This window comes from Zosterops lateralis (assembly GCF_965231275.1).
Source record: "Zosterops lateralis genome assembly, chromosome: 4".
In the NCBI taxonomy this organism is placed as follows: domain Eukaryota; kingdom Metazoa; phylum Chordata; class Aves; order Passeriformes; family Zosteropidae; genus Zosterops; species Zosterops lateralis.
Genome location: NC_139765.1, coordinates 10,513,754 through 10,526,018, shown reverse-complemented (window position 1 = coordinate 10,526,018; position 12,265 = coordinate 10,513,754). Strand labels below are relative to the sequence as shown.

Genomic DNA, 12,265 nt, shown 5'->3' with positions numbered 1-12,265 from the left:
AACTGTACACCTATATATACTTGTATGCACATACGTGTGTGTTTAGATACACGTATATACATGAGTGTGTGTGTATCTGTGTGTATACACATAAGAAATTGCCTGCTTGTCCTATTTCAACTGCGTATTTTAATATACATTAAGACTGTTCTTCATTTCAGCACCTAATTTTTTTTCAGCAATCTAATTTTTTTTTCAAAGCCAGAGTAATTGTTTCTGCCAGGAACAGTGCTGTTGAAGGGCGCTGTTCCTTTCAGAGGATCAAAGCACAAAAGATGTTCAAATAAAAGGAGAGATTAAATTCTGTAGGCTACATTTAGTCCTAGCTAGCTTTGCAGTCTGTGTGTGCAGGCTGTGGAGGTTGATCTTTCACAACAGCCTATTTCAAACCTCAGGAGGGTGTTGGTAACTTAGTAACTTTGTATATTAGATGTAGGTGTCAGTGGAGCCTGGGAAAATGTTATGTTAAACAAATTTTTTTTTATTTCAATTTGTTTTTCTCAGAAAAGTGGAACTTTGTTTCCCGCCCCCTCTTTCCTCTCCGTCCTTTCACTGACTTGTTCTGTGTGAGTAAACAGAGGGTGAGGAGTGCTTTCAGAATTGAAAAGTCCTTCTTGCCCTTTACAACAAATGTCTCCTTCACTGATGAATCACTGTAATGACTCAACCATGGTTATTTTGTCTGTTGCAACTTTCATTTTCTTTGCCCAGCAGCATTTACTCTGCTGGGAGGTAGGAGGGCACAACCCCTGCTTGATGAAACTTGTGAGAAAGAAAGAAGGAAGGGCTTGTAACAGAAAACAATCTCTTTTTTAAATTATACATATATATATATGTATGTATGTATATATATATGTGTGTGTGTGTATGTATTTTTTTTTATTTTTTTTAAATCAGTATTCTTGTTCATCTGCTGCTTAAACACAACATCCTGGCATTTGTTTTTGGCAGTCCATGGAAAAGCCTTGGTGTACCTCTGTAGCTTTGCTGGCACTTTGTCATCACTTTGGTGCAGCAGTACTTTGCAGCACTGCTCCAGGAGAAGCATCGCACCCTCTCCAAGCAGGACCTCCTGAAATCATGAATCTTTCCCAGAAAGAGCAGCTTCCTGAGAGGCACCACATTTGTCAGCGGTGGTGATAGATTAAGATGATGTCCCCTGGAGCCAGACATAAAGCTCGGTAGCCGCTGTGCTCAACATCTGTGCTCCGTGCCTCACAGTTTTGGGGAAATGACAGTAGGTGGCACTGGAGAATAGTACAGAAGGATGGATCTCTTATGAAATGGAGCAGTTTACTCACTGGAGCTCTGTTTGGCCGGTTTGCCATCCCCACGGATTGCTAAAACACTTTGCTGCGTTCCCTTTGCAAGGCTATTATTACTCGGAGCCTGAAGGCTTCAAAGGAGAGAGTGCCATTTCAGAAAGCTCCAAAGTGCCTGGGAAGCCACGCTGTGAGTAAAAGCCTGCTGGAGATGTTGTGCTTCATTCTGGGGGATGTGGAGTGATTATTTTGCCAGCTCTTGGCCTGCAGCTCTGTATCAGTCCTGGCTCCAAAGAGCACACTTGTGCACAGCTAAATCAAATCCATGAATAATCGTGGATTATTCCTTCATCTGGGTGAGCTGTCGCTCCTGCCAGGTGGTGGAGCAGCGAGAGTATCTAACAAAAGTAGAGGAAACACCCCAGGGATTGTCTAGTTTTCTTTCTTTTTGTGTCCCACACCCAGCAAAAGAGGAGGAGACAATTCTTGGTAGTCCTAGGAGGAATTACGGTAGAAAGTGACTCAGCAGCTCCCTGTCTGCTCCTTTAATGGGAAGCACGAAGCACGCAAATAGTGGCTGCCCTAAAAGCCTGGGAAAATTCAGAAAATGTTCAGTCTCTCAAGAAAAACCTTCATAGCCTTCTCCTAGAAATCACCATGGGGAGAGAGGCAGAGGGGTCGCAGCTCAGTTTGCATTATGTGTGCAGCCTTCTGTGTGTGTGCTTGGGAATAGGAGCTTTCCCCATGTGTATTTCCTGTTTTCTCAATCCTCCTCCTTTAGCCGTGTCCAATCCCCGAGAGGTGAAGCAACACCACATAAACTCTAAAAAGGCAGCTCCTAAAACTGGTGTGCTCCCCTCTCTCAGGATCACCTCACAGCAATCACTGGAAATGAGTACAGGACAGCACAAATGCCACCAAACAGCTCGAGTTGACATTTCAAGAGAATATATGGAGAATATATGAATATACGACAAAAAATGTATCACCTTTCACCAACTGAAATAAGTTTTTTCCTTGTTTCCTTGTCTAACTGCTTTTAAATCACAGTGACATCACTGACAGCTTTTATGCTTTAAAGCCAGGGCACTTTTCCTGTAGTGCTTTATCAAATTATAACTTGGGTTTATCAGATATAAGGTATCAGGTATTAATCATTAACTTTATGTGCTTTATCCTAATCTGTTCAGTCTTATAGCATGGCCTTTTATAACTGAAATACTGTTTTGTCAACACTTATTCCCTGGTTTTGAGGATATTTTCTTGCCTGTTACAACCTTGGGATTTTGCTTGAATTCTGAGCAGCCACTTCAGTGGAGCAATTTATAACTTTTTAAGGAATGGTATGAAGTGTGAAGGCAAGTGGTCCCTGAGGGAACTCCCTCTGTGTTTTGTCTGGAGAGGCCTCTGCTGCTCCCTTTTATGGAGGGTACTGGGCTCTTTGGGGTTGTGGAAGATGGACGTGGCCAGTGCTGTGTTTACTCCAGCTCTTCAGGCCTGTTGCAGAGAGCCAAGTCCTCACTGGTCCCTGGGAAATATCCCAGCATGAGGGAGGTTCTTCCACTCTTGTGCTATCCCAGCTCTGCACACTGAGGAGCCAAAGCCAGAGGGCCATTCTGCCATCAGAGGTTTGCATTGACTGGAGCTGGGACCTCCTCTCAGAGCATGTAGATGGAGTAGAGAACATTTTTTAAACCTTATTCTTGTGCAGAAATCTTCCTAAGAGGTGATTCTTCCCCCTTAATGAAGTTGTTATTTTAAGCATGTTGGAAACTTGCGCTGAAAATGTGAGATAGTCTATTACTATATATATATATATATATATATAAAATTAAAATTATGGTTGGATTTCCAACTCAAGAAGGAGAATAGATAAGGTGTTAGCTTTTTATTGCTACTGCAGTTCGAGTTTTCCCTGAGGGATGACTTGGGAAGAGAACCATCACCACCATAAACCGGTTAAACAGGAAGGAAAAGCTCCTGAAAGAAAAGTTACCGCCTCCTTGATAGTGAAAGCACATAGGTCACCTAAGCACGGGTCTGTGAGCAGGAAGGCACAGGAGGCTTTATATCCTTCCAAAGAATTGTGTTTCAGGTAAGGAGTTGCAACAGATGCTCCTACTGCTTAGCAAGTGCCCCAGTCATCTCCTGGGAGGAGGAAATGGTAAAAGGGAAAACTGCCCACAGCATGCCAAGCTTTTTTACGAGGATTCATGTGCATGTCCAAGTGTGGGAAGTATTTTTGTGTGCTTGGATGGTACTTGCAATGCTGTGAGACTCTCAAGTCTCTTGATTTGTAGTGGATATTTTACAGTGTCGGTTGGGATTTTCCCCTTAAAACCCCTGATCCCAGAACCACGTGATTATATGAAAATACAGATGTCATTCCAAAGGACAAAGGAGGGCTCCATAGCTGTAGAAGGATAAAAAGCCAAACCCTCCAAAATTCAGTGTGAATTGAGAAACCACCAGACAAAAAAAACAAAAACAAAACCAAAACAAAACAAAACAAACAAAACAAAAAACAAAAACAAAAACAAAAAAAAAAAAAAAAAAAAAAAAAAAAACCAACTATAAACTTAGGTGATTTATTTTAAAAAATCATATAAATTTTACCTCCTTAGTGATTTTTGAAAATTGTTTTTATTAAGGCACTTGACAAGACTCACAAGGTGAAATAATGACTGGCAAAGAGCCAGGTCCTTCCCTGAACTTTGTATGCTGCTTTGAAAAGAATGAGGAGCTGACCCTGGTGGTTCTGAGCAAACTAACACGACTCACACCGTGGAGATTTGCACCATGGCAGGCTGAGCTTCCACCCTCAGGGGTCAGTTTTAAACACAAGCACTTGTGGAAGATACAAGGTGTTTCTGCGCAGAGGTTGCAGAAAGCCACAGTGGTGAATGAGCAAGGTTTTATGTCAGACATTCACATGCCATCATAAACAGAATTTGTTTGAAATCTAAGGAAAATATTTTAGAAACAGTTGAAAGGGTGTAAAAGGTACTGTATTTTATATGCCTTGTAGTCATCCAGGCAGCCAAGATTTTTTTAAGGAAGATGGGACTGCAGGGAGATTTTCTTATTTTATCTTCTGTTTCTTCCTGAAACATTCCAAGTTTCAAGATGGGTTAAAAAAAGAGTGAAAGACCTTATGCTTCTTGATTTAATGGCTATATAACATTCTTTCTTGTTTTCTTTCTTTTATTTACCTGTTGTGGAAATGAAAAATAGAGAAAGTTGTAAATTAGGACAATTTCGTACAAGAAACTTTTGTTGTTATGCTTACTTTTTTTATGATGGTGCCATTTTTATTTAAAAACATAGTAAAGTTCAGTATTCATTCTGAGAGAAAGCTGCAAAACTGTAATTGCATTTTAGATCACCATTCAAAGTGGTATGCATCATTTTGGTTATCTAGCCCAGTGTAATTTCATAAATGTGGGGGTTTTTTTCAGCAAGTTAAAGCAAACCAAAGCATGCAACACATTAAATTACTAAGTGGAGTATTCGAAACAGCAGTTCAGCCTCTGAGTTGTGGGTTTTATTTTAGCCTGTTTAAGTGTTCATTTCATTTCTCATTCCAGAGTGTGGGTGACACGAGCTTATGTTACCTAGAGTTTGACTTAAAATGAAACAAAAAGAAATAAAATTGGGATGAATGCCTTCTGTTGCAACATAGATTTCCATTGCAAGGTGCTATTATCTAAACTAATACAGTATCTTGGGGACTTAATGGAAAATCCATTTGTGGAGCCAGTAAGCTTTAGCAATTTCTGAGCACAGTTTTTATCTCAATAGCTTTTTCTCTTTCTGCTTGGGAATACATTTTTTTATTGAATTATTAAATCAGATGTCTCTATTTCTTTTAGGTGATAAAGTACTCCAGCACAACTGTGTGCAGTGTGTGGTATTGCTGTTCTGTGTCATTTGTGGATTTTAAGCTACATCTGTATCAGTAAATGAAACAGGCCAAGTCCTTGAGGGCAAATGGCTCAGAATAAACTTTGGTTGTAGAATTAAACTCCCTTCCTAAAAAGTATATCCTCATGCACCCTGACAGCAGTTTCCAGTGTATGCTGCCCATCTGAACCATAAGAGTACTTGGCACATGACAAAATCAGATCAAGAATTTTGCTATAACAACATTAAGGTAACAACATTAATGATAGAGCTGCAGGAGCTCATGCCCTTGCCTGTTAATTTGTTAAAAAAAGTCCAGCCTCAGGCTTTGAAGTTAATTTTCTTCTGTAAAACAAGAAACAAAAAAGGCTGAAACTTATTTTTCTTTTTTTTCTTTTTCCCCCCTTTATATATGCCATATCCTAGCTTTTGGGGAATATTAATTGGAGGTCTATGTCTTCTATATTCTTTGACTTAACTTTCTTCATCTGATTACATTAAGACAAAACATGGTAGAATATGAAGGAATTGGAGGCATAAAAAAAGAGAAAAATATGAATGAAACTGACAACCATTAATACCAAGTCTTCCTTCCTGCAATGTGTGCTATGCAAGTGTAGAAACGATGGGAAAAATAAGATTTTATTATTTGTCAGAATTAGTATTTAATATTTAGATCAGCTGTTTCAGGCATCCTGTTGCTATTATTTAGGAGTCAAGGATAATGATAATATTACTTGTAATTTGCTGTTATTATTTTTATTACAATGACTACAACAACAACGATAATAGTAATAATAATAATAATAATATGTCTGGAAATAAGGATCGAACAAAAGAATAATCAAGCTCCACATTAAGAAAATATTTCCACTCTATGGAGAAAGCTCTAAAGCAAAAAAGACCAAACCAGTGTAGTGCTTTCATTATATTAGATATTTTGGGGTTTAACTGCCATTCTGTGCTTCATTTCAGTGGTATGTAGCTCCTGTTCTGAACATTGCTCTCTTGGCCTTGGAACTATTATGAGACTTTCCTAAGGATGAAAAAGGACTGAAGGGAACAATCAGCCATGGCGCATTTTGGGAGGGTGCCCTTCTCACTCAGTGAATTCTGTGAAGGACAGCCTGGGCACCAGGCATCTCACCCAATGTACCATTCTGGTTCTTTTGGAGAGATCCCCTTGGGATTTGATCGAGTAGTTGATGAAGTCAACAATGAATTCTTTTTTTATGGTTCATCCCATCCACATCATCACGAAGAAATTACTTTCCTGTCAGACCCTTTTGTTTGGAATGTGCCTGACCAGCATCTTTACAGTCATCCTCTCCTTGCCCATGGAGAACTTTACCCTGGAAATCCAATCCCTCACTGGCAGCAAGGCACAGTGCCACCAGTGGTTGGCTTCAGACCTTCTTTACTGCCTGATTGCAGAAACTTCTCTGTGGTGGATTCCCACCCCTTCAATCACGAGAGAGAACTCCATGGAAGGAAGAGTGTAAATTCAGTTTCAAATATGGAAAGGGGCAACACAAATCTGGAGTTTCAGATAGGCTTTGACAATCCGGATGCTCCAAGTCCTGTCTTCTTAGACAATTATCCATTTGGACAAACAGTCAGAGAAGAAAGTGGAAATGGAAAAGCTTCATTAACCAACACTTCCAGAAGATGCAACATAGGACCCTCCCACCCCCAGGGCTCTGGGCATAACAGAGAGGTATTTAAACTTTCTCATATTAACAGTGCTTAAAGTTTTTTGTTCTTGTTTGTGTCCTTTTACTTTGTGTATTCACTCACACTGTTGCAACATGGATTAGAAGCACTTAATTTAAAGACCTTATGAAAAATAAAACATTTATGCCTCAGGGGAAGCAAAAGAATTTTATACCAGAAGAGAATCTAGATTATGGTCTAGAATGCTCCAGTAGGCTCATTTTATGGCTCACTGAACTATAAAACTACCAGAGAAGGGTAAGTACAGAAATGTGAAGTAAGTTGCGTTTGAAAGATAAGATGGCAAATCTTTATGGTCCAATATGAAACCTGAGATTCAAAATAACAATACATTATGTTGAATCTGGTTTGTTTTATTTTGGTTTTTGTTGAGACAGATTACTGTCTCTGTGTCTAGTCTGGCTGACATATCCTGATGCTAGAGATGAAACATATAGCCCATCCTACTATCACCATGTTCTGCATGCACTTCCATGTGCATATATAATTATTTTCTAAAAATAGACACACCTACTCTAACTGTGGAAGCTGGATCCTATAACACAGACTCTGTCTTTCAGCTGTCTGTCTGAAGAAAACTCTTTATCTTTTCTCTTCCTTCATCAGGTGTTCATAGCTCTATTCGTGATTTTGCCGTTTTTAATAACCGTGTCTTATGGGACTCCCATGACTCTCTGTGATGTTATATCTGTCCTCATTTTCTTTCTTTCAAAATCCTGATATGGAGAAGGGAAAAGAAAATGATAAATCCTTCCTTTCCTCCAGTCCTTGTTAGAATTCTGAATCATTATAGGAATGCTGAAATAGCCTACAGGATACCTCTGCACCATGAATATTAAAAGACAGTTTAGGTTCACCTTCTGCTTTTAACTCCCAGTGATCACAGTATCATACAGCAAAGGGGAAGAGACACTTGATTGACTTGTTTCTGTGTCTCTGAATAAGGAGAACTATAAAAGTAAACATATGCAGGCCCAGACAGATGGGAAGGCAGCAGGGGGAAATATATCTGAGGACAAGAACTCTTAAGACTAATCTTGTGCACCGCATTTTAGAATTTCAGTGATGAATACAAAAGAGGAGGGGAAGAATAGGTGGAGAGACAAAAGGCTGTTGTTGCTTTTTACTCATGATAGGAAAACTAAAGCATGCTGACATGATGATGAAAAGAACAAACCTTCTCAGGAGAAAAGCAGAAAATAGTGGGATACAAATGAGCAGGAAGAGATTAAATCATGGGATGGGAAGAAGAGGTGCTAGAGGAAGCAGGCATTTAAGAATAGGCACAAACGCTTCTGTGACCGAGGAGGAGAGAATTATAGGGGAGGGAAGAGAAGAGCTGAGTGAGTCAAGGACAACTACAATCGAATGTGTGGGAGGATTTGATTAAGTCAGGGAAGTATTTGAGCTGTTTAGCTAGAAGAGGGAGAAACGGGAGAGAGGAGTGAATTGATTTGTAGCATAAAATTCACTGTGGTCACAGGAATTCCTTCAGGGTGGAAAAGCCATGTCAGGATAGAAAGAGAGCCAAGGCAAGGGGCTGGCAGCTGAACCTTGAGATGATAAGGGAAAATAAGAGTGAAAGAACTCTTACAGAGAAGGAAGAGCAAAAAAAGCCTGTAAAGCAGTTACTGCTGCTGGGCTGGGGGTTTAGGAAAAGCCTGAGCTGACAGATCTGATGCTGAGTAGGACAATCAGAAGGGTTGGAAAGGTGGAACACCACAGGAAAAGAATGAGAACAGGTTGGATCTGTGAGGTCCAGAACAAATAAATAATGCATCCAAGTATAGTAGGAGATGAGAACCAAGAATTCAGAGTGAAATAGAAAGGATGCTGAGACATAGAAATTAGAATTGAGATGGGTCATGGGTAGGCAAGATGAAATATTCATGCTTCTGAAATGATACCAGTGTTCTGATCCATAGCTCTTGGATGCAGTTTTATGGCCCTAAGCTTTATTTAATGTGTGCTAATATGTCAAGTATGTCAAATGCAATAAAGGAAACATTAATTTTTTTCTGGCCTTGTCATTACAGGTCAGATGTTCAAAAATAGTAAAGGAAACTATCTTCATAACATCCCAGTGAAAGGAGAAAAAAAAAGGGAGTTTTTGTCCATATTAGAAAGAAAACAGATAAAAAGCCTAAAAAGTATCTAATATATTTAGCTACTCCATCTGTGATATTTAGGATCTAATTTTAGATGACAATGTTTTCAGAGTAACTAACAAGACTCATATCTTCACCCAAGTCCCATCATCAGACCAAACATCATGATTTTGTTTTGGCTGCTCCAGAAATGAGATATACACTATTATTGTTCATATTGGAAGGATGGTTTAGATGACTTGATTAGCATAACGTGAAGAGTCTATGGATGAAAAAAGATTCCAGTCATCAAGGGATGCATTCAGTTGATCCTGTTGTCATGACTTCTCTCCATGTGCAGTTCTGTCTCATTCACTGCTCTCTTTAACATATTTGCAGTGCACAGAAACACAAGTCTTGTTGAAAAATAAAGCACAATAGTGTGATCATGTAATTAACATTTTCCCTTTATATGCAAGAAGAAGAAAGTAAAGTTTCTGGACATGTGGAAAGAAGACATGACCAAACTAAATCTCTTATAACTCTGATTCACCAACAGAGCTGGAGCTACTTATCTCTTCTATATACCTCTGCCACCAGAATGAGTTTGAGTGACTTAGCAGTGGTATTTCCCAGATGTGTAGACTATTACTATGCTGGACAGGATTCTTGTTTGCCATGAGGGAGCACTCAGAGATGCTGCCAGCAAAGGTGAAAAAAAGCAGAGAGCTCCTGTGCCTTGCAGGGGAGGATCCAGATTGCAGCTTTGTGCTCTCAGTCTCCTCTTTTCTATCCTTTAGTAATTATCTAATCATACTCTTCTTCAAGCCATGAGGATTTGGGGATTCATACCCATGTCCTTGTGGCAAACCATGCATCCCAAGTCTTGTCCCTCTTCTTGCTCAATTCCTTTCTGCTTCTCCTTCCTTAGTTTGCAGTTGTGGTTTTGCTATTTTAGTGCCTTCATTCAATGCCATTTAGTGCCAGTTAGTGTTATGTCCCAGCCTCACCTTTTGTTACCTGTGGACTAATTTTCTTAGCTTTTCATTTAGCGGGTATTTCTATTTTTCCATGTACTTTTTTCAGGGCACTGTACCTGCTCTTCAAGGACAGAGCTGCAGGCGAAAAAGAAGCTTTTGTTTGTTTTTGTGGGTTTTTTAATGAATAGGAATTGAGGGAGGCTGTTACTGTTACCAAATCACTCATAATTTCTAAATACTGAACATCCTCCAAAAGCTCTTGTTGCTGTCTGACAAAACAAATTAATTGTAAGGTAGGTGCCTAACCAAAATGGAAAGAATGGACCAGTGGAGGTGTGATATTTTCACTGGATTTTGAAGGACCTTTTTCAGCAGTTCTTAGAACCAGGGAATTATGGACTATTGATTTCAATTGCTAAATTTAATTTTACTCTCTTATTTACACCCTCAAGATTATCCATCTTTTTTTCCTACCAGACAATTTCAATTTTCCCCACTATTTATGTTTCCCCCTTAGTATCTTTAAATTTCATATGCATTCTCCTAATGCTTTATGTGAAAATGTGGGTAATGAAAATACTACATTCCATCAGTTTTGGGTCTCATTGTATCAACAGAAGGTTTCTGGCTTTTGAGCTTCCAGTTCTGCCATTGTGATTTTCCCACCAGCCAGCTCCTGGCAGATCTCTCGTCTTTTATAATCATCCCATCTTTTAAACTATAACTAAAATTTCCCACCCTGCATCTTTTAATGCATATTGCACTTTCTTACCCAACCAAAAAGAATCTTAAGTTCTGTTTATTAGTTATCTTTTAAACAAGTCTACACACTTTTATATAAATTATTATTCCAATTATAAAAATAAACCTTTTGCCTCATCTCAGTTTCCTCTTCTGTGACACATCCTTTCTCTTTCTGGAGGAGTTTAAAAGCTCTTATACAGCTAAGCCTTGTAATGTCTCTACCTACAAGAGTAGAAAGGGCTTGCAGATGTAAGAGCATTAAGTTCTTTCCTGGAGGTGATGTTCTGGCTGAAGAGTACTTCAGGCAAACAAGGGGATGCTTGACCCAAAGCAGTGGCCCAGACCTCTGATCTCCAAGTTCATGGAAAGTCTGTGGGGGATTTTTCGTGCTCAGTAGAGTCCACTGGCTCCCTCTTATCTGTCTTAGGGACTTACCTGACAGGTTTGTGGAATTTGACGGGATGCTGAGCTTCCTGACAGGGCAGAAAGAGAGAAAATGAGGATTAAAACACACTGAAGTATAAGCCTCAGTTTGTCTCTCTTTTGTGAACTTAATATCTGCATTTGGAGTTATCTGTGCCTTGGTACCAAGTGAATTGTGAAAGCTTTGTCTGAAATTCTTCATGTTCTGCATGGAGGGGAAAAGCAGTTTTTACCCAGAGTAGCTAATGCTTTGTGACTCCTGAAATCACTTAGAGTGCAGTCAAAATGGGGTCATTTGTGTTTATTTGGAACTCCATCAAGTCAGGGGAGGAGTGGAACAAAATTCAAGGTTAGCCTTATGGTTTTTCTGCTTCTGATATCTAAATAACTCTGTTTTTTCTGGGGCCTTTTTGCTCTTTTTAGGCTGCAGGTTGGTCTATCCAGCTGATTGAAACAGATCAAGGAAGTAATGAAAACACAGTAGGTTTTTGCAACGCAGTGGAGAAGTAAGTAATGAAAAAGCTTTTTTTTCAGCCAATTATCATATTTCACTTACTTACATTAATTGGATTGGTTATTCCTGTGTGCTGGGGCTGGCTGGGATGGAGTTAATTATCCTCTCACAGGGCTGGGCTGTATATTGGCAGCTAGAAAGGTGTGGATAATACACCAGCGTTTTGGCTACTGCTGAGCAATGACATTTGTCTGAAGCCCTTCTTCCTGGAAAGAGGCTGGACATTGCCAGCTGATTGGAAATCGAGAATATTTTGTCCTCCCTTAATGACATGTGTGGCTTTTGCTTTGGTTAAACTGCCATTATCTTGACCCATTAGGGTTTTCCCCCATTTTTTCTCCCCCTGGCCATGTACTGAAGAGGAAGGGAGTGGCAGAGCACCTTGGTGGGCACTTGGCATCCACCTAAGGTCAACCAACCCTACCCTGCAGTCCCAAACAACGCTATAATTCCAGTACCTACTTAAATACGGAAACACTTCTAATTTTGGTCTAAATATTAAAAACCAAAAAGGGACATTAATTCAAAAAATATTTTATCTTCTAACTGTCTGCTTTATCAGTGATAAGTCCATTTAATTCTTCACTGGTGATGGCTTATAGTGTATGAAACTTCCCA

The 12,265-nt window shown here is 39.5% G+C and overlaps 1 protein-coding gene across 1 annotated transcript in view; it reads left to right on the top strand.

Annotated features, from left to right (window-relative positions):
* Positions 1–3,287: 3,287 nt before the first annotated feature.
* Positions 3,288–12,265, top strand: part of PIK3C2G (phosphatidylinositol-4-phosphate 3-kinase catalytic subunit type 2 gamma) — a 189,114-nt gene continuing 180,136 nt past the window's right edge. Inside the window, exons 1-3 of the mRNA XM_083859117.1 lie at positions 3,288–3,357; positions 6,141–6,882; positions 11,557–11,639. Coding sequence (XP_083715243.1) covers positions 6,238–6,882; positions 11,557–11,639 — 728 coding nt within the window. The 5' untranslated portion in view covers positions 3,288–3,357; positions 6,141–6,237. The remainder of the gene's footprint in view (positions 3,358–6,140; positions 6,883–11,556; positions 11,640–12,265) is intronic.